Raw genomic sequence first — 23648 nt, forward strand, 5'->3', positions numbered from 1 at the left:
ACTCAGATGTTTATGTAAGATGGGACTCAATAGATCAATTCTGACCTGCTAAGCCCTGCTTTGTTGCTGCTTTGAGAATTTGGAGATCCCGGCCCCCCGAGGCCGCCCCGAAGGAACTGCGTGGGTATCTGCTGCTGCAGGGAGCCACGCCACGGGGCTGTCTTCTCAACGAGACTCTAGCTGCAGCGTAAGGAAATCATTTCCAACCTCAGTTAATCGCTAAAGCAGGATTCTGCTCCACCATCTGTCTCTAGTACGGGCTGTGACGTCTTTCATACGTATCTATTGATAATTTACTATATTTTGGCTATCTTAAAAACCATCCATAGGTTTGTTTAAGTAAGTGAGTTAAAGTGTACACAGCTAGAAAGCAGAGGCATTATCCACATTAATGATAAAAAAATCAGGCCCAGCATAAAAACCAGAATGGGTATTTTAATTTAGAAGCCTGTGCTCATTTTTTTGGGTTGGTTTTGTTTGTTCGGGTGTTTTTAATGTCGCTCTCGACAAAGTGATGGCACAGAGTGCCATGGAAAATAAGCCAGAGTTTTGTAATTTGCAGGTGGCATTCTTAAGAACAGAATTCAGCTCTTAAGTCACATTTGTTCAGAAAGTTAAGCTGCTTCCTCACTCAATCAGTATGCCTACAAAGGTAGACAAAACCAAGGCTGACTTGAAAAATTAGAATAATATCAAGGTAAGAACTTAGAAACTGATAGCAATAAAGATGAGATACTTTCAAAAAGACAATCTAACCTCTCAAATCATGAAAGGGCATGTGCAAACTGCTTAGTCTAGAAAGAACTGTGTAATCCACCTTTCCACAGGGAATTAAGAGATCTTTCAAATACAAGAGAATTAATAGCACCTATTAATGTGACAAGGTGGAGCTGATCGGTCTTACTGCATGATTTCTAATTGCACTGAAGCAGACAGCGCTTTTGAAAATTAATTTAATACTGAACAAATGCTTAAGGCTTGTCATAAAAGAGCATTTTTTTCTCTCTGGTGATCCCTACACTCATCCTAATAGACATAAATAATTTACTGCAACTACAGAAACCTGGTTACACCAATGGCATCTCTCGCCTTTACTTAGAGCACCAGAAAAATATAAGTATGATGAGAGGATTAAATCAAGTTGTCAAATGCCATCTGACAGATAACACAGGAGTCTACCACATTCCTTCAACACCTCAAACTGCAGAAATTATCCACGCAGCTCATCTAGATTCACTGCTGGATGATATGCCATATATTCCTTAAGATAGAAGGCCAGAGATGTATTCCAACCTGCAAAGATGCAGAACGAATTATAAAAAAACCCTTGAAAAACAGGAGCATTCTGAATTTCTTGTGGTGTCAAACCCAAATCAGTAATTCCTCTGAATTATTTGCTCCTCCAAGCAAAAGGGGAGACAAAGCTGAAATACATGAGTGAACACAAACTTGCTGACGCTTCACAAGACTGTTTTTAAGTAAGCCAACTTAATGTGAATAATCACTGGAAATATTAAAACTCAGCTAAAGGAAATTGCTCCCAAAAATCTTTACAGGTAAGATTAACAGACTTGGCACTTCACAAGATCCATAAAAGCCCTTTTCAGTCCATCTTTCAACAATCTTTTATCCAACAGGCTGTATGTATAATGGATCTGAGTTCTCAGCCAAGCGGCCTACCTCCAGGCAAAGTGCTCCTCTAAAATCAGGTCACACCGAGCACGTTGCGCTGTTCCCTACTCTGCTGCATTTGTGTAAATGAAATCAGGACATTAAAACACACACCAGTCTTGGCTCTGCCAACGGTTCTAAGCGCAAACCCAAACCAAAGGCAGCAGATGGCCAAAGGAAAGGACGTGTACAACCCAAAATAACACAGATAGGTCCTGGTTTAGGCCTAATAGCATTGGACCTCTAAAAAGAGGGGCTTCAGTAAACTTGGTTTTAAAACATGAAGGCAGTACAGGGAGAGGACCAGCACTTTCCAGGGATCCTTTGAAGTTGAAACTAATTCAAATACACTGTCTTCTGGAGGCAGGGATGCCAAGGAATTGGCTTTGTCAGTCACTTCCCTCCAGGTCGAGTATTTTTCCATCATTTTTCCAACTCCGGTAACCAGCTCAGCTGCAAGGAGCTGCAGCAGACCACACTGCTTCCTCAGCAGCCACAGCTCAACTGGGACAATCTGGGTAAGTCTGCTAGAGGCTACACGACTAACCCTCCTCCCAAGACAGCTGAGATAGAACAAGGTAACCCAAGTCCCTACACTCCTGCCCTGTCTCCTAAGAGCTTCTGCAGGCCCGAGGTGCTCGAGCATAGCATTTTGCAGGTACTCTGACCAGTCTGCCACACAGCAGTGACTGTGGGTTACACTTCAGCCACGCTGACAACTCCAGCGTAACAAGTAACATTCCTGTGTCAGCCCCTGCTGAAAAAATACTTAAAAACATAGTTACTAGATGAAAGACTTTATCAAGACCAGTAAGCTCTAACAAATGCACTCCCAGGCTTGAAACAGCATCACGGTTCAGATTTAAGAGGTCTATATTAAGAACACCCTATTTTCCCACGTGCAGCTGTAAATCCAGACTCCTATTTAAGCAGTCATTGGCAGCTGTAGACGAAACAAGGCTAGGAACAAGAGGCTGAAGTTTTCAAAACTGGGTGACTAAAGTCTAACATAAATGTAACATTTAGACAAAAAGCCAGATGAGGGGTGGGGAACTACTGCTCCCAAAGGTTTAAAATATTGACCCTATATTCTTTTCTCTCTCCAATAGGTTTAGTTTCAGCACCATGCAAGAACATTCCCTTAATGTGAAATAAAACCTGATATCAGAGTTCATGGAACTCCATACAATTCAGGCATTTTCCAAAATAAACAAAACACTTTTAGGTATTTTGTCATGGAATATTGAATCGCTTGCAATCTGAACATTAATTGCCCCTGGCTTAAAGCTGGAAGATAGCCAATTGTCCTCAGTATGTCAGAAACATACTTGACAAGATGGAGGTTGGGAAGAGCTTTATTTTTGCTTTTAGCTTTACAGTATCTCTCCTGGCTTCCATTTACAGATTATGAGATTAGATAGCAAAAACATACTAATACTTTTACGAATGTTTGCATCAACAGTCAGTAATATTCACATGCCATAATGTACTCCCTAGAATGATACAAGCTCTACAGCACAGACATCTTCGGGGCCAACAAAGTCATTAAGGCAAAGCTTTGAGGAAAAGGATTTTATTAAAAACTATCACGCTTCACCATTTCACTTCCCACAGTTTCTGAAGGGCTGTTAGAGATGAGATGAAAATATCTTCACGGAAATGGGGAAAACATCCTTATTTGCCATTGTGTTGTGCCTGCAGCAGTGAGGGATGATGGTACATCAGTCAAGAGATCCTTTTCCATCTTGAATTCTCTCACACTATACAGGCTATCGATACTTCTTTTATTCTGTCATAAAGGATAAACTTGGGACACAAAGACCAGCAACTCTACAACAAAAAACATTCTGGCTCAGCATCAAATAGAAAACCCAGTTCTTACAGGCACTGTCAGATACAAGCCTACACAGATGCTTAAGAAGCTAGAGAAGTGCAGTAGTTTGTGCATTGCAGTGTTTACAGCCAGTGCTGTACAGTGCAGCTAATTCAACATTCTGAAGAAACAGAACAAAAAAGGGTCCATTGACTTTTCCTATATTGCACTTTCAGTAACTGACAGAAGGGGGAAGAGATCCCTCACGCACAATCCGGACACATTATCCGCTGGAAGTTACTTGTTCCCCTAGTGATCTGTGCTGGAGAAACTATTATATTAAGCTCTTTCAGCCAGCTCAGGCTTCTTTTCTTCTGCAAAGAAGTATCAAAACTGAGGAGATTTTATAGCCAAATACCATCTTTTCAAGTAAGAGGAATGCATTCTCAAAATCTGCAATCCCCACCCATAGCATCTAGCAAGGAGCAAAAGTAAAATGCACTAATACCAAAACACTGAGAGGTGAAACATTTCATTTAGCCATGTTGGTAAAAAGGCTGTTACACTCTCACAAAATTTATTTATATTTGAATGTTAACAAGATGCTAAGTATTTAGCAAAGAGGGTGGATATACATTTTTAATAAGCAAATCTCATGCTATAGTTTGCAAATCTAAATGCCTCTGATCTCCTCTTCAAAGGCTCAGAGGAATGAAAGACAATTCTACCAGAATATACAGTACAGCAACCGCATCTTAAAACTGTTATAAGAAGAGTATTTCCCAGGAGCTAAGTATAACTTAATTCCTTTTACATATTTTACTGAATCCATATTTTCAGAACAAAAGAAGGGTACCGTTACAGAATAAAAGAAAACATGGGTACAATCTCTTTCACTTTAAATAATGAAAAGCATATTTTCTATTAAATTTAGAAAGCACAAGAATAACCATACATTTATGTAACAGATTGAATGTCTGGATTTTGATGAAACTCTTCCTCGTTTCCTAGGATAAAGGACAAACCTCTACACAAAGTTTTCCATTATTGGAAGCAAGTAGCACAGCTGTTTGGTAAGGTGCTCGTTTGCTTTGCTATACTCAATTAAACCATACAAGAAACAAAACTTCAAAAGATAAGAGATCAGAAAAACTAACAACCATCTGTATTTTTGCTGATAGATAATTAAGTCCAGGAGAGTCTACAACAGAGGAAGAACCTAAAGGAACAAAAAAAAAAAAAAGCCTGAGATTTCTAAAGCTTCTTAGGTACATCCTTAGTGGGGAGGAAAAAAAAGATTAAGAAATCATTACCTCAAAAGCAATCCTGCAAATAGAGCTACACAACAAAGTAATACACAGACGAATTAGAGTATCAGAGTAAATCAAACACTTTGTACGGAAAGAATAAACAGACTCGCTTCTTGACATCTGGTCCCCCATCAAAATTCTTAAAAGTGTCCAAGGAACAACAATTCAGAAACACACCCTGCATTGCTCAACCCTTGCTGTGAGGAATAGAAGCCTCTGGTAGCATTTAACATGACAAACAATAGTTACATGCACTAATTAAAGTTAAGAGCTGGTGAAGAAATAACCCTGTGGAACAAACTGAAGGTGTGCTCAGCATACCTTAGTGTCTATTATTTCAGTCAATCAATGTCAGTTAAAACCAACAATATTTCAAGCTATCTCCTAAATTAAGAATTCTTGTTGTAGTTGACAGAGATCTACAGACCTTAAAAGAAAAACTGTTATTGTTGTGATAGCAATATACAGGTTGTTCTTTAAAAATTCACACTGAATCAATGCTCAAGTATGGTTATTAAGAGAAAAACTATGATGCTTGTTATTCCACTGCTAATTAAGAGACAAAAATCTCATACCTGGAAACCTTCATGCACTTTCTTTTGAACCCTGCATCCTAAAAATGTTTCCTTTCAAAAAAAAAAAAAAATTTTCCTGCTCTTCTCCATAGCTTTAAATGGACAGAGATTTTCTTCATCCTAGCTTGTTTTGTCCTGCTACCTCCTACTGCCTTCCACAGAAAATGTCTGTACATGTCAGGGGTACTGACAACATTCACGTATTTATAATTTGAGAAGCGCGTTGGGACACAGGACATGACAAACTTAAGATTCTTAAAACTGGTGCTCAATCGATTCATCACACTGGCTCAGTTACAGTCCTCCACACACTATACACATTCATTTAAAGAAAAGATTTTCCTTCAGAATTAGACCACAACCACTGACATTCCAGCCAAAGCAGCTTTCATCAGATCATTACTTAGAGTAAGAAGGATTTAGTGCCAAATCAGGCCTCTCCCTAACATGACAGGGAGTTCCCCAAGCAGTGGTATAAAGAATCCATTCTTCCCACACCATTGTATTATTTTTTTAAGAATGAAATACAGTATTTAGTACTGATACTTGCATAACAAATGCTGATAGTATAAATATTTAAACACAGACATATTCAAAGCACCACTACTCTAAGAACTGCTGAGCAAGTAATAAAGGAAATAAAATACTAATACTCTTCCCAAAGTGAAATAGCAGCAACATAAAGAAAGTAGCAAAATGATGCAGGAAATACTCTGCATTTCTAATTTTTTCCTGAATTATACTTAACAAAAAGAACTCAACACAACAAATTTTTAAGTACTCCTTTTAAAACTAGAAACAAAAAAAACCCACCCACATTCACAATTTCCCTACTGAGGCTGGGGGCCCTATCACATCAAACACTGGAACGTGTTCACAAAAGCAGCTTGACAATGCTACCTTTGGGAATCGACAGTAAACAACTGCTTTTTAAATTGATTTACGTCAGTGCACACATCCTCTCCAAAACAAGCATTTAACCAGCCATTCGAAGAGACATTAGTATGTCAGAGCAGGCCTACAAAGACGCAGCCGTCGCAGTCAGAGTATTAATCCTCCTAGCAGGCACCATTTACTCCCGCATCTAACAGTAAATCAGAATACAAAATCTCTCAAAAGAAAAGAAAGATAACTTCTTTTATGTGTGTTTCCTTGTACTTACAGCCATGGTAAGATGCCGGGGATCCTCCAGACTTTCCATATTCTTGTTCAGAGTAGCTGGTGGATAGGTTTGGCTGACTGGAGCCTCGGCCAAAGGTGATCTGATTACTGCCCACTCCAGTGGCCACCTGAGCCATGCGTTCTTTGGTCTTCAGAGCTTGGGCCCTCTCTGTCTTGAGTCGCTCATCATCCTTCAGAAGAGACACCAGCTGCTTGGATTTCTCCCTCACATTGATGCCCTGGTCTTTACCGTCTCGATCAATATACTGAAAATCTTTCAATGTCTGGATAGCAAAAATATTCTCTTTACACTGCTGTGCCACTCTCTCAGAACCAGTTTTAATCAGGTAATCTAACAGAGTAAGGGCCTTGTATACGTGTCGCCAGTTCTTGCCATGGTCATTCAGTCGTTTCCAGATCATGCTCATAATTTCAGAAAAGGCCACAACATTGTAAGTCAGATCTGCTATTTCAGTCATTAATGAACTGGAGGGACCCCAGGGGTCATTTGAGGTCGCTTCTCGAACTTTTATTTCGGCCTCTGAATAATTGTTCACAATGTTCTTCATCTGCCGTCTAATAGACGAAGTCGTCATTTTTATTTCCCTTTTTAACAAGACAGATTCCAGAACACAAACAAAAAAGGGCTATATTTGCTCTTCTATGAACGTTTCTGAACTGCGAAGGCTCCGTATCAGTGGCTTATTTGCAACACGTTCCACTACAATCATTTCCTCTCTTCAAGAGAATGACACGAGAAAATGAAAATCATGACCTGAGTAAGGAAAGAAAACAAAGCACGTCAGTTGTGTCTTTAATTATTCCTTCATGGAAAGAAATCTACATAACTCTAGAAAAATTTCTCGAAAGTGTAACTCATGAATTTTGTCCCTGAATTTCTTCAGGGCATCGGACTTTGAAAACAACTTGCTCTTCTCACAAGCAATATTAAACACTGAAGATTAAAAACCTGAACTGCTGAACAAGGCAAAAGCAAGAAGATATCCATGTTGATGCAAATGAAAAATTTTAAAAACAAAACAGGAACAAAGTCCAAGAAACAACTTATGGATTTTGTTTCCAGCAAGGTAAGACCTACCTAGAATTTTTAATTACAGAAGTTACAATGCTACCTTGCAGAGCTGAGATGAAACTACGTTAGAAATTCCACACTTGGCAGCCATTAGCTTCCCTCTTAAGAGTTGACAACTGCAGCCTGCTACCATCGATGTAGGAATCAGCGTACTGAGAGAATAAGCAAACTTCCTAAAAATCAACCAAGCTATTTCTGAAACCTCAGGTAAGTTTAAAGAACACCCGATTTCAGAGCAGAGATCTTAAACAGTGCTCTGCATTCTGTTGAGGCCTCAGGAAGAGAACTGAGCACCAGGATGATGCACTCCAACTCAAGGTGACCTTTATTGTTAAGCAGATTAGAGGGGAATTTTTTTTTCCAGATGCATTTACTTTGTGCATTTGACAACACTCACCAGATCCACAGTTTCAGTTTTGTGTGCCTTTCACACAGCACTGAAGAATTTTTAATTATATGAAAATGGAATTGTAAAAGCAAACTGACTGGGCAAGAAAACCCAAGGACAAGCTCTAGAGCTGGAAAGCTGTTTCAGTTATTTATTTAAGGTCACTGTTTCAAGTAAACAGAGGCCTATTAAGCTTTAGAATACATTACTTGAGTGAACTGGCAGATTTTGCTATTACATTAACACAAAATCGTCTTTGATATTCACCAGTTGCATGAACACTAAGCACTGATTCTGTAACGGAACTTGCCACATTAATAGAGATTGCACATTCAAGATGTCTTCTAAAAATGTTTCTCCAAACACTCCGAAGAAGCAACAGCATCACTTACAAAAAGACACTGGAGAGAAGTAAAGCACAGATGTCAAGCCTAACATAGTTATCATTCTTCAAATTACTACAGTGCCATTTAGAATGAAAGCAGAATTAAGTGTCAACTTGGACAGCATGCAGCTCTATGACTTTCTTAGCATAAAGGCATATGCCCTTCCTAGAAAACCATTCTGGGCAAGTTAAACTACCACAGAAGTTACTGGTATTTTATCTTGTTACACTAAAGGTTTGGCAGAATAAAAAACTATTATGACATCATGGAAAATTAAATGAGATCGAGACTAAACTTCAGGTAAACTGCAATCATCCTGGTGTTCTCCCCAGTATTTAAAACCAGCTGTAGGAGAATGTTGATCTTTTGTCAGATAACTAGTTGCAACAGGAATAAAAAGGGGCATCTCTTCTCCCAGGCCATTTACAGGTTTCTGCATTATAAACGCAGAATTTGAAAAGGCTGATCCTATATAAACATTCCCAGGTGCTCATGATTGCTGCTTCAGAATTTAATTGTCCAAACCTGTTGGCTCACTTGCCCTTGTGATCACTCTCTAATGCATTGCTCTCAAACAGTGAGGCACCAATTAAAAAAAAACCAAAATAGACCAAAACAAAGAACCACCACCACAACACACACACCCATCTTACTTAACCTAAACCATTTCTTTTTGTCAATAATGGATTAGGGCAAGTTCACAGACAAAGCTGAAATAAGTTATCCAAGGAGATGGCAGCATCTGGTAGAAAGATGATCACCAACAACTAAGAGCAGGCTGCAGGCAGTAAGTTCTTTAGCTGGTAAAACTGAAGCCAGAAGAGGTTACAAGTGCCAGCCTAATCATGAACAGAACTATACTGATAATATGGATCCCAGACAGAAGACTTTAAACCCCCCTGTGAGGACTGAGCTTGTCACCCACACAGAAAAGCAGTAAGTAACATGAAAAATCAAAAACATGAGAACTATGAAACTTCTAAACCAGCTGGATAAAAAGTCCACCAAGCCCAACATCCTCAGACACAAATCCTCACACAATGGGTATGAGAAAAGAACATATATATTCCCTTGCCTTATATTATCAGCAGCTTAGGCATCGTAGATGTAACCTGCTGTGGAGCAAGGGGCACACTGTGTCTCTACCAACCCTTTTTTGAAGCCACTTTTACTTCCCATTTCACCCTCAGCAAGCATGTAAACATCAGTGCAGTGACCACACTACACAAACAAGTACTTCAGCTTATTTTAACCTTGGGCATTTGTTTGCCAAGCTGTAGACAGGGAACATGGTTTTTAAGATAGAATAAGTCGACATCAGCTTCTTCACGTCAGTCACGATTTTACAGGCATTAACCATCTCCTCCTGAACTGAGGATTCTCCTGAAAATTCAAGCCCTCTATTTAGAAGCCGCTCCATATCTCCAATCACCCCTGATGTCTTTCTGTGCACTGAGTACACTTCCATTTCATGAGACATACGCAGTTCCAAGCACTCTACATTTCAGATTTGGTAGTAACAAAAGTTATTATCACAACATAGTCATTTACTGCTTAGATTTCCCATTCTTCATCAAATACTTTCCAGAAGTGTCTTTACTTTTTGGTAGTTGTGCCTCTACTCATGCACATGAAACCAGGGTCCTTTCTTCTCCCCATGCAAATGCACTGAGGCTATTTTATCTGCCATTTTATCACTCTGCAGATCTCAATCTTTCTGCCTTCCTTTGAAGATTCATTTCAAATTCGACTAATTTGGTTCACTTTGGCCACCTTATTATTTAGAAACAATCTGGAAGAGGGAGTATTTGCGAGAGCACTGATCTTTGGGAATAACCCTTCACTGTGAGAACCAACCATTTACTCCTAACCCTGTTTCCTGTCTTTTAACCCCTGTAAATCTATGAAAAACATTCTTGTCTTATGAGAGTTTCTTTAAGGGCCAGGGATGAGAGGCCTGACCAAAATATTTTTAAAAGTACACTGTACAGGCAAATGCCTCACCTATGTGTACCTCCCCAACTAAAGAAAAAGAGCAGTTTGTTTTATTACTTGTTACAACTTCACAAGCTTCTGAAAAAAATCACTTTAACACCACACACGATATTTGCAAAGGTAAATTTTACAACACATGGGAACACCTACGAGTCCTAAACACCACCAACTCTGGCCAGTGAAATAAATACCTAAAGAGTGAATCATCATCACAACATAAGCAGGCACATGGACAATCGGGTGCAATTTCACATGCTATCCCAATCTAATTGTTAGCCAGCACCAAACCCAGTGGCCTCCCAACCCTCCAACCACTTCTCTCTCTTGCATCAAATCTAGCAATGACACAGCAGCACAGTAAAACTAATCAACTTAAGATCTCATAGAAAATTTGCTTTTTAGCACTGGTTTGTATTCTGTCACATTAGTGAAGTGACCAGGCTGCACTGCGACAGTCACAAGCTCTGCTACAAGGCAAACTGTGAGAAGAATAAGAACAATCCAACCCTGGCCTCACTTTTTGAAGGAGCTGATTAAACACAACATAAAACTGTCAAGCTCTGAAAAACAGCACCAGAAAGTGAAGAGACTTCATTATTGCCCAACTACACCAGATGCACTATGAACCTGTGCACCTGGTTTCAGAGAAGAAACCAAACGAACAAGGGCAGGACCCAAAGCCCTGCTGTGCTCTCCAGATAGGCTGTAGCTAAATGAAGCAAAAATATTCATGGTTTTGCTGTAAAGCAGGGCAAGAAGCAGAATAAAAATTATAGCCTCACCAAGCACAGAAATGGTTTGGAAAGAATCCTGCATTTGGGAAATGCTTAGGATTTATTAGCTGAATTACCAACAAAGCTACACCCCAAAACAAGTGAGCTTGGAGTACATACATGTGCAGACGTCCCAGTTTATGGCAGCCCTATTCCCCAACCTGGAAGCTTTGCTAGGGGAAGCTTCCGAAGAAGGCTACTAGCAGAGAATAAGTCTGGAAAAGCAAACGTAAAGCAAGCATTTCAAGAAGAGAACACATTCAATTAAGTGAAATGAGCATTTTTCACTCTTCCAGAAAACTAAAACATTTCACTTGTTGTTCTGTAATAGACTAGAAAATCATCAATCCACTAATGCTGGCACAATTCTTTACCTCCGCATCTTTGATTCATGAAAACAAAGACATTTAATGAGAATCCCATTAACATCTATTTTCCCTTTTCTTGATGGAAAGACATGTTTTTCTAATCCTGTTCTACTTTTAACTCACTGAAGACAATTTATTCTAAAATTCATTTTACTCTATTAAAATGCAAAGGATGACTGGAGTAGAATGATGACTGACTTTTTATTCCCCCCCCCCCGCCATGTAGCTGTACCAATATTCGAGATAACTATTTTGGCAGGAGCAGCAATGCTCACTGAGAACTCTGTATACCTTTCAGTATCTGCTTTACAAACTCTCTGCTTCCACACCACACAAAGAAAGCATTTTACTTGATTACTACAGGTCTCGGAGCACCATAACAGCCTATTTTATGATTAAAGAGATCAAAAAGCCAAATATCCCTACTGCATAAAAGTGAGAAACCATTTTTAACCTACGATCAAATACTTACATAGAAAGTTTACTTTTTTTTTTCCAGAGACCTCAGTGAATTAACTTCTCACAACAAACCACAAGGAAGTACAATGCACTTGCAACTTCAGCAAAAATCTGAGTTTGTATTTTTAACAGTACAGTTGCAAAGAAAGCAAAAAGTAAGACTAGTTGATTAAAGCTGCTATTCCTTGCTAACAACAGGAAAAGGTCTATCAGCTTGAACAGATTTCTTTAAAAGGTTAAACAGAGGGGAAGAGGGGGTTGGTAGTCTTGCTCAGTTTAGGTGAGCCTTCCTCATTTTCTCTTCCTTGGCTCTACAAGCCATCTTCTATGTTTTATAAGTAGCTTGTCACCTTTAAATAGATAGAAAAGGGAAGATACAATTCTGGAGACAAGAAGGTAAAGCTCACCTGGGCTATCAAGGGTAACCTGGAGGGGAATGCCCCGTTTCCTTTTTCCTATTCCAATAGTTTAATGACACAAATAATCCCAATGAATTCACATGGTGCTTTCCTATATACAATGTGCAGACAGAAGGAATTCTTGACTGAACTCAACAGCTCTCTCGATTGAATTCAGTAAATGAAATCTACAGGAGGAAACTATCTTTAATTTGCTAAGACTAACACAGAAATGAGGCCAAGCCACAAAGTCCTTAATAAACTTAGTTCAAAGAAACAGCCATATAAATCCACCTATATACAGGCTTTCAGCAGAATCCATTCAGATCTCTGGAATGTAAAACTCAAACCAGGGTTTGTCTGCACTGATAAAATGCTCTTTGTATCAAGCCTGAAGGTAAATATATACATAGTTCAGCTAAGTATGGACTGGAAATATATGGAAAAGCCTTTAATACCAAGTGGGCCACAAAAAGTGTGAAAATTAACACTAAACATTAGAAGTTCACCAGAAATTTGCATAAAATTTTAAGAGTATTATAGACAACATATATTAGACATTTAATGTAACATAAAAAGTGAATTTTTGAAAAGTTATTAATCCAGTCGTTCTGGGATCGAGGCAGTCTCTACAGACATCTTCATTTACACAGAAATATCCCCCCTTTCATGAACTACACGAAAAGATAACTACAATTTTTCATCCAAAGATTCATACTGCAATTACAGAAAGATATTTTTCTGGTCATCACTAGACAACACACTCCAACAGCTCAAGCAGGTTCCTTTATTCAGGTCACAGGACAGTCCTCAACAGCTGTGTGTCAACCAAGAGACCAAAACACGGCAACAGTTGGGGGCATCGGTGGGCTACGGGCTATTGCAGGACAGCCATGCTGCTGAGCGGCTCTCGATTATGAAAGCCCATCAAGGGATCTGAACGGCACCAGCTGAGATATTTACATCCCACTATAATTTCAAAGGAGCCTTAAAAGAGCCACCAAGAGCCTCTCCTGCCCAAGACGTGCTGAAGCAGCTGCTAGGAGAAGTTCCAACATGTTGTAAAGCCAAAGCGTGTGCCTTACCCCTAAGCTGTGAATACAAACAGACAGCTAGAGATCTGCTCTCCTTGCCATCAGGGTGGAATGACAGAGGCAGGCGATCTTCAGGGACCTGTATTCCAGAATAAATTGGAGAACCCAGGGCCTGGAGAGCCAGTCTGCAAAGAATGAGGCTAAGAGGAAAGTGTTGCCAGATGCTGACTAAGGAAGAAGTTCACCCAGACAGACAGACATGGACACCACACCTGCACAGAGCAAAAAGCACACACGCAAACACAACCCCAATCCTAACAATAAATCATCTTCTATTTATAACAAAGAAAAAGGATTCCCATTGTCTGAAACTGTAAATTTAAATCCTAGTTTTCTTGTGGTAGCTCATTAAGTTTACAAATCCAAACCCACTGTGCTTTTAGAAAGTCTCATGTTCCACAAGCAGGAATCAGAAATCTTTAACAGAAAAAAACTTAGCACAAGCCTTTCTTTAAAATTCAGTAATACAAAAATCCAGAACAAATGATATTTTTCTTATATCCAACACTGCTAGAGAAATTTTCAAACTTAGTTTATTTTCTTCCACATTTTTTTCCCTTATTCATAATTAATTCTTACAGAACAACTGGATGACCAGAGGATATCATTATCCTGCCTACAGTATAATATCCTACTGCAATACAAACATTGTTCCCAAAACCAAACAGGAAGGGGGGCAACTGTACGTTGTGGTCACTTGGAGAAGAGTACTAAGAGAAGCGAAGAAGCTTGGCACTATACATAAAAGCCAACAAGCAGCACACTTATTAGCTCTCTCTTGGTATTGTACGGCAGAGAAAACAGCAATTCATGTGAGTAAAACAGTAAAATGAAAACACTGAAATTACCATCAATGCCCTTCCTCAACCTTCAAAATTATTTAGGAAATGAGTTACAAATACACATCGGCAAATGGCTTGAAGAACAGGGTTAACTCCAGAAGAAAGGTTTAATTTCCATTTTTCACAGCTTAAATGCTTGTCTCCTCAGTGTAATTTCTGAGAAGAGGAAATGGTTCAAAATTAAAAGTTTTGGAAGCTTTCCACTCTCTTTTACAAATGAGAGAACAAGGTCAGCTTTCACAGACAGCAGGTGGCCAAATTATTTCTTTATTTAAAGAGTTAATGCTGAAAGATAATTCTCCTTCAAATTTATGCATATTCATGAACCCAAGGTTAGCTTCTACACAGATTTTACAGTCATGCCTCAGACTCGCAGAGGAAAAGCTAACTCCAGCTTGTATGGCCATTTAGCCGTAAAACAGATTTAGAGACACAAATTTGTTTAAGCTTTCTCTATAACACCTTTTCTTACCACATGTCTACTTAAATTACCAGGGCAGGATTTGAGCTCAATGAAAAGCTTATCTCGTTACTCACAAAGTCTACAGAAAGGGGGGGGTGGCAAGGAGCAGAAATCTAACTTTCATCTTGCAGCCTACACGGCAGCACTACGTGGCCACTTTACTTCGGAGACTCACCAAGCCAGAGTTGCTAGTGCTTTGACATTCAGTTACATTTGACTTTGAGGCCTGTAAGGCAGCTGGAATTATTGACAGCGTGGGAAGCAGCTGCAAATATGCTCTGAAGTGCTGCGAAAGGGGACAGGCTCTGTAAGAGCCATGCAGATCACAGCAAACGACCCAAATCCAACCTACACTGGAGATCTAATTTTAGGATTACAAGCTTTGACAACATCTCTTTAAAAATAACACATTCCTCCTTCTATGACTGGGTCAAGTGTCATCAACAGTACTACCTGCATTTTACATGGCAGATCTGTTTATTTTTCACTAGTAATACAGCAAGTACCGGGTGTGTAATGAATAACAGAGTATTCAGAATTACAAAACGGCGTAAGGTCAAGCCATTGCGCACTGAACCAGAAATTCTAAATGCAAATGAATCCAACATGGAAGTGAAAATACCTACCCAAACTCTCAAAAGGAATTTCTTCTCTGGGGACTACCTACTTGAATGAAGGCACTTGGTCTTTTATTCTCACAAATAGAGTAAGAAAAAAAATAAAACAAACACCCAATGTGTGCCTTAACAAAAGGGAAACAATCTGAAATAAATCCAGTGCACCAGGTATATTTGAGTAGCATTTTCAATTAAATTATAAGCAGCAGGAGACACTTCTCTCCTTCCATATTTTCATTTCGGAAGGGAGGAATATACTGATATTCCTACCAGAGGACTAATTAGAAAAGTCCAGCCTTGTCGCTTAGGCTGCTTACTGGGTGACAGGCACTTGCCAAAGGGAAGCCACTGTATCTCCTCTCCCAACAGCTCAGGGCCCTGACAGATCAGCTTGAACACAGGAGGAACTGTAAATAATACAACCTAAAGGTTACAAGACCACAAAATGTTAGCTATATTCTTAAGCCGCACTGTTTTCTTATACAATTGCAATTTTAAAAATTAAAAGGTGAAAAGAACTACTATATTCAGATGTATCTGTGCTCATGCATCAGACTTGATATTTTTGGAAGGTACCTGCTACTTATAATTACCCAATGATTCCATTAGCTAAATTCAGTTTGCACTTTATTATTATGAAGCAGACGTGACCATGTGCAGTTTCTCCTATCCACCTACACACCACAGACATGAAACCACATTAATAAATTCAGTAGGCCAAAGGCAAATGCTCATCATAACAAAAATTAGGGGGAAAAAAAAGTTTAACTCCCCATGTTACTACTGGTAGAAGCTGAAAGACTAATTAATACTTTTACTTTATGATGTGAATTTCTAATGAATAGGATTGTTCAAGGAACAGTGCAAGATCTGTATCTGTCCATGCATCCAAAACACTACTATTTTCTTCAGTTTAAATTAAGTGTACTGGCTGCTAGCACAAACTAGAAGCCTGTAAAGAAAAGGGAGACTGATTTAATGTCGTACCTATGTCCATCGATGCCCGTTCAAGGCATAAAACTTCAAGTGCTGTCACTTATAGCCACCACAGTTGCACGCTCATCTTGAAAAGTCAACACATGCTCTTAATTCAACTATCACAACTGGTAAAAATTAATGTAAGGTTACTTTAACCCTCAGAAATTAAGCTCCATGCAGCTGTATGCTCATTACTAATTAAGTTGCTATAAAATTCTAAAGCAGTAAACATGTATCCTAAAATCCTCTATGCACCCCTCTGGAGGAACGTTTTGGCCAAAAACCAGGGGGGTTGCACTAGCCTTTACCATTCAGCACTCAGGCTCAGAGAAGAACTGAGGATGTGGCTTCACATTACACTTTATTCTCAGCTGGCTGAGAGCTGCTACTGAAGGCAGTGCCCTGCTCCTACCTGCTCTGCCATCACACACCAGATCTCGAGATAGAGTCGGTTCAGCGAGCTGATCTGACAAACCAGGGGAGGCGAGGGGGAGATGGATAGCTGGGGTTTCTGACAGATCAGGTCACCAAACCAATTAATCCCAAGGTCACTCTAATTACTTTAAAGTACACCACAAATAAGGAAAGTAACATTCATTTCAACAGCAATCTACAGTTACATTTCACAGGACAAAATGTAAAGCTGCACCTTGAAAGCTCCAATTGGTGGTAAAGTTAAAGATGATGGTTTAGATTTAAGGCTTGCTTTCAGCAGATAACAGGGCAAAAACTGCAAACAGTGGGTTTTCTGGGAAATTGCCTTTTACTACCCATCTGCTAATAACAGTAACACATTCATTTTGTTTCACGTTGAAGACAGCCACAGAAAAGAAAGAAATTTGGTCCTCTATTCATTCAAAATTGGCTAACATCTTAAAATCTTGGCCCCACCCTTTTCACACCCTGATTTTAGCTATCTGTCCTGCAACACTTCCTGTTCAGCTTTCCCTCTTACTCCTCAGTATCTTTGCTCTTTTCACATTGTACACAGCCCACAGTTTCCAAAATCTTTTCTGAACAACCCTACCTGTTTCCCTCTCCCTAACAGAGCTAACGTACCTAGACTCACCACCTTGGCAGGAAAAGCAATTCCATCCAAAGGAACTCTGCTGGGCAGAAAGTATGTGCCCTCTCCTCTGGCTACACAACCACCCTGCCACCAGCTGCCTGGATTTAGACCAGGTTATGCTTGCCATGAAGCAGCACTCAAAAATACTGCTAGACACTTAAATCTACTTCAGTTCCTGATTTTGAGCTATATTCTTAAACTCATCTTTGATGGAAGTGAATCGCTAAAAGACCAAACAAAATATCAGCGCATTTGATAAAAGGATTTTTCCTTATTACAAAAGTTTTAACTTTTTAATTCCTTCATTCAGGCACTAATAAGAATCGCCCCTATTCACAAATGCAAAAATTTGTTATTGTTTTGCTTTATTATTGTTGATTTTTGTGGCATAAGAAAAAAAAAAAAAAAAAGGCTTGAAGATGCCAGTGAATCCCACATTCTCCCATGCAGATATACAGAAATTTTCAGCTGCCATTGTAACAATTCCTTAAGTTTTCCAAATCTATCCTTCAGCAGTAATATTCTACCTACTCTCTTATCTATTCTGGATATTTAGACGGAAAATTATTTGAGTGGGAGGTTAGCTTGCTCTTCGCAAAGAGGATGACAAAGACTTGTTACTCAAAAGCATCTGTGCCTGTTCCATTATTAAAGGTCATTTTCTTCCAGTCAGCTCTTGCAGAGAACATGTTATACCCTCTCAGCTTTGATACTCTCTAACCAGCAACTCTGTACATGTCCTGGGGGCTCCATATATATCCTGTGGAGTCCCTATCTAGAAGACAATACCTACCATGTGTAATCCAAAACTCAAGCCACTGATATTTCTGAAGCAGCTGACTATATCTTGGGACATGTGAAAAAGAGATGCAAGTAAATCCCTTGTGTAGTACTACTACTATCTGTACCTCATAGCTGCCTGGTATCCCTGCACTGTTGAGCATTCTTTTAACCACTGTTTTAATGCAAGTCATTAAAACCGTTCTCTCTCTTCAGATTTATAAACAGAATAAGAAAGTGACTTAAAACCAAACCCACTCCATTTTCTAATCTTTTTTCAAGAGCATTCCATCTAGTCCAAATGCACAGAAGAAATTCTAGCCCATTAACATCCACCCGCTAACAGAAGGGTAACGGATTCATCAATATTGCTAAAACGCGTGGGTACAGTATCATGCTGAATCATTTAGTAACTACACTTGCAGCAAGAAGAGCTCAAACAACCCGCCTTACCCTGTCAGCAACCATCTTCCTGAAGGAGGAAAAATGAATGTATTAAGATCACCCTCAATTTTGTTATCCCTCTTGATGAGGTTGGTGGTGTCTCTACACACCAGTATTTGCATGCCAACCAAATAATATCTCCCCTCTGGACATCATCTTCCTCAGCCAAGCCACCTGCACACTTGCAAGAAGCTCTCATTGATCATTTTTCTGCAAAGGACATAAGGACCTGTTTTTTCCTTGCTTGTTAATGTCCAGGTTGAATACCTTAAGTCTTAAGTTTTCAATTTGCAAAGAAAAAAAAAAAAAAAAAAAAAAAAACCAAAAATTCACATTATTACAGTGCCACAGACTTGACTCCGATTTTTTCTTTCTTATCTATTTACAAAGCTATGGAGGGAGCTTCATCTTCCTTCAGCAAGAAGTCTTCCTAACACTCAGAAGTTCTAAACATAATAAAAGCTAAAAACTACCAAAATCAGTCAGTCTTAAGAGAAAATACATTATGAACGAACATGAAAGTGTAAACTACCAAAAAAAGTCCGCACCTGTAGCTGGGACTACAGGTAAAGTATCACAGGGTAAAAGGGGAGGGAAGATATCATAATATGGAGTACGATGGTACTGTTATTGTTTTCATAACAGTGCAAGGAAAAGGCATTTATTCTTAAAAAAAAAAAATCAGACTTAGTAAAACAAAGAAGCAAAATTATCCTTAAGGTGTAGATCAGAAACTAGTTTGTTTGTTTTGCCTTGTTCAGGTATGCAAAGTCGGGCCTTCACTGCTTCACTGTAGTTTTAAAATGATAGTAAGCACACTACACTTTTGTTTACACTTTCAGTTATAATGGTATCTACTCTAATTAAGTCCAAGAATAAAAAGGTTTTTGTTAAGGTAGCCTTTATAAGCCAAGTGCAATTAATTCTACTCTCAATACCTTAGCTTCCTTAATATAGATAATGTCTTAGAATACATACACTTACACATGTGTCTACATATCCTTAACTCCCACGGCTTAATTCAATTAATACTATTAAATCTTTAATGCTTAGCTTCAAAGGCTTTTTTTAATTTTTAATAGCTCTCATAGGTTAGCACGAACGTTTTAAGTCTTTCTACTATATTTTAAATAAACTCCTCTTTTCTTTCCACTTTGATGTTTGCCTTTCTGACAACCCTATACTCTGTGAAGCTGCTGGAACTTTGTTTTCTGCAAAATGATGACATTAAAAACTCAAAAAGATATGTTAATCACTGAGCTGTAATCAGGGATTTTTTTTCCTCTCACCTGCCCTCTGGGCTGGGAGTTGGCAACAGAAACACTTTAATCAAAACAATGTAGAAACCCATGAGGAGAGAGGATGCAACCAAGAGGGAGGGGGCTTTTATTTGCATCTGTTTAGCATGTAAGCAGAAGGCGGGGCTTAATTCTCTTTTACTCTTTCCATGAAAGGAGAAAATAGAAAAGTCACCATATTTTATTAAAACAGTTAAAATAGGAGTTTTGATGAGCTTGAGGGAAGAACAAGCCTCATGGCATTTAAAGACACATCCGTTTCACACGTTTGATAAGCACTCAAATGTGGTTTTAATTGTAAAGCTTTGTCTATAACAAGGGCATTACCATAGTAAATTTCGTCAGCTAAAGCTCCAGTTTATATATACGTGCATTTACACAGGCACACACATCTATGGAATTTGCCATTTCTGCTACCTAGTAAAAGTTCCACCGTGAGCATGCTGTGCGACTACCAAGGCAACTCACACCAGCACATTTCTCCCTCTTTTACTCTCCCTGCCTCAAGACCCCTACTCACCTTCTGCTGCTCAATTTCTAAGCTTTGAATTTGTGAGACAAAAGAGACAAAGTTTTGAGAACATATTTCAAGTCTTTCTATAAAGCATAAAACAAGCAAAACAAACACAGACTTTCCTCTTCCTTTAAAGTTTATTTTTCATCTGAGTAAGGAAAAGAAATCCCTTCTTAAGAAAAAACTAAAAATCAGGACTTCCAGGGACAGGAAAAGGCACTATAGTATTATATACACTATCCAAGCTGACCACAGGAAAAAAAAAAAAAGGGATTAAAAATCTGGCTCTGTCCCAAGGCATCCAGACACGATTTTGTGCTGGCATGCACATAACAAAAATATTTCTGCATTCAGGATGTTCAAGCATGTTTCTTGCATTTACACCTGGAAAACTAACAGTACTAAAAAACTACGTGCCGTGTTCGGCATCGACTGTAAGTCAATGACCAGTCCCAGATCAACAGATCTCTCACACGTTCAAAGTACGGCTTATATATTTTGCTTGATCTAGCTCATAAACTGCATAAATAGAAAACCCCTCATAAAGCATATTAAAAACAGTATCATGAAGACAACCTACAAAACTATCCTGCTATTCTTCACCTCTTCAACATTTCAGCAGCCTGCAATGCAAGCAGAGAGCTCCCACCACGTAGAGCACTCGCCAGTATTACACACCTTCAAGTTATACAACGCACTCTGTCTTTTAAAGCCGATGTAAATACTTTCTTGGAGGCATCATATGTTTGTATTGTGAAATTAAATATATGCAGACACTATTAGTTGGCAGATAGACACCAAAATGTCAATTATACTATTCAGCGTGCTTAAACCAGCAGGCTAGGCAAAAGGAGATTATTCACTAGGTAGTCAAACGTAAAAAAAAGCCAGACATTTCAGTCTGTCTCAGTGTTTCACAAAGGGGTCAGCGATTTGTTAATTTTAAATGCAATACTTAAGCAGTTTTGCAGACTAAAAAAACCCTCACATCCTTTGATGATACACCTCAGTGCTTCTCTGCAATAAACCAGTTTAAAAGTGATTTTGTTGTCACACAAGCTTTTATTCTTCAGCTTGTCTAAAATCTAAGAATTCTGAAAGCCAAATAAAACCAATTATAAACATTCCTATATTTTACTTATTAAATCTTCCCAAGAGAACCAGTAAACATATAAACACAAATAGCTTTCAGAGAAGTCACCCAGGTACCAATCCTATAAAATCTTCAGAAAGCAGTTACTTTGCTGAAGAAGTATAAAAAAAAAATGGGCTGTTTAATTATAGTCTGGTACAATGACAGTCTTCCTGTAGTTCTGAGTAGCATGTAGAAATTTTTGCTTTAAAAATATACACAATAAAGTTGTAGAGATTCTCAAAAACTACAATTACAAAACCAAATATTGATTTCTGATTTGCATACTCCTAAGAAAAGCACTTGTTGTCATCTAGGCTGTTTATCTAAAAACATTCCAACGCAGGCATTATCTTTACTTTCTGAGAAACACTCTCCCTAAACTGGTAGACAAAAGTTTAACTTAATGAACTCTGCTCAACAACAGCAGCAAAAAAATAGTAACACTTCTTGTCAGTAATAAACATTCCAAGCCCTTAAAAAAAAATTTTTTTTAAAAAAAATCACTGCGAGAAGCATAGCATTACAAGAAGCAATCATAAAACCATGCAATAAACCAGTACGGGCTCAGAAGGCAAATATTTCATTAGGTAACAGAACAGATGCAAGTCTTATGCTTTCAAATGGTCATTACAGAAAGAGGTTTTTATCAAATGATAAAATACCTGGCCAAGGGCATTTTAAAGAGTTACCAGATCTTCCCTGGATCTGAATACTGCTGGTAACACATGATTCAGATCTCTCTCTAAACTGACATTACTAGCCACATTCCAGCAATGTCACAAAATGGTAGGGTGTTTCACTGATTAATTAACTAACTGAATAATTAAAAGCATTAAAGTTCTGTTTTTCAAATAATAATTGAAGTGCTTTCCTTTACATATACCACGTGACAGAGTACATTCTGCTTGACCATCCATCAGAGAACAGGCAGACGTGTTAAAATAGTTCCATTTAGAACTGAAGGATAAGGATTAATTAATGATCTTAAATTTTGGCTGATTTCACAGGGTTAGGTCAAACATCTATGCCTTACTGCTGTTGTCACAAACTTCATCCCTGTCCAAACAGAGCTGACAGATAGTAGAAAGGCAGCTGCAGCAGCAATTGGGTCAACAGATTTGGCCAAAGAAATCCTCACTACTAAAAAAAAAAAAAAAATTTTATAAAAATCAGGAGAATGACAAAACTAAAATGCTGCTTGGGACCTGTTCACCCAATTAGCAACAGACAACTAGCCACTTGGAAACAGATTTCCTACCTACAAGGAAACACGTTTGAGGGAGTCTGTTGTGCCTGTGTCTCATGGGAGGAAGCTATCTTTAAAAATACTTTGGTTTGCCTTTCCCTAAGGAATATCAGAACTGTATATATCAGTTATTTTAGTGGGTTTTGTCCATGAGGTCCTGCAAAGGTCTTATTTGTGAACTGTACAACCCTTACACCAGTGAGCAATTACTCACGTGATTAGTCCCAATGAAGTCAGAAGAACTATTTGAGAAAGAAATTGCTTGCCAACCTAAGGGTTGCACAATTAGAAGGAAAAAAAATTATAACAAAAACACAGAGGGGGATAAATTGCATCTGACAAAAACTACAATCATGAAAAAGCTGGTGACAGATTGTTATTTAAGTACAAGGAAGTGATTTAAACAGTCAGGAGCAGTTGTAATAAGATTATACGATTCTCTATTAAGATTCTTAAAATGTCTTTGTTCTAGCAAAGCTATGAAGAGACCATTGCCCTTGTAAAGGTTCAGAAACTACAAAACTGATGTTAAGTCTAGAAATTAATATTATTTCAAAGCAGGTAAAGAAAAAAATTTAAAAGAACATCCCTGACATCATTAGCACCTTTGTCATCCACAGTGACATTTTTAACCAGCGTGAGTACAACGTATACTGCAGCATTTCTGAGTGGCAAAACTCAACCAAAGAGAACAGACCCACCAAACATAAGTACAGAGCTCGCTCTGCTTGAGTTTCTACTTTTAAATAATGAAAACTACCACTTTGAGAAGACATTA

The 23648-nt window shown here is 38.6% G+C and overlaps 1 protein-coding gene across 3 annotated transcripts in view; it reads right to left on the reverse strand.

Moving 5' to 3' along the window:
- EPN2 (epsin 2) overlaps positions 1–23648 on the reverse strand; it is a 46794-nt gene that overhangs the window by 17976 nt on the left and 5170 nt on the right. For all 3 annotated transcript variants that reach the window (XM_074918809.1, XM_074918810.1, XM_074918807.1), the window contains exon 2: positions 6532–7305. In XM_074918809.1, coding sequence (XP_074774910.1) covers positions 6532–7126 — 595 coding nt within the window. In that variant the 5' untranslated portion in view covers positions 7127–7305. The remainder of the gene's footprint in view (positions 1–6531; positions 7306–23648) is intronic.

The sequence above is a fragment of the Athene noctua genome, chromosome 15 (assembly GCF_965140245.1).
Source record: "Athene noctua chromosome 15, bAthNoc1.hap1.1, whole genome shotgun sequence".
Taxonomy (NCBI): Eukaryota; Metazoa; Chordata; class Aves; order Strigiformes; family Strigidae; genus Athene; species Athene noctua.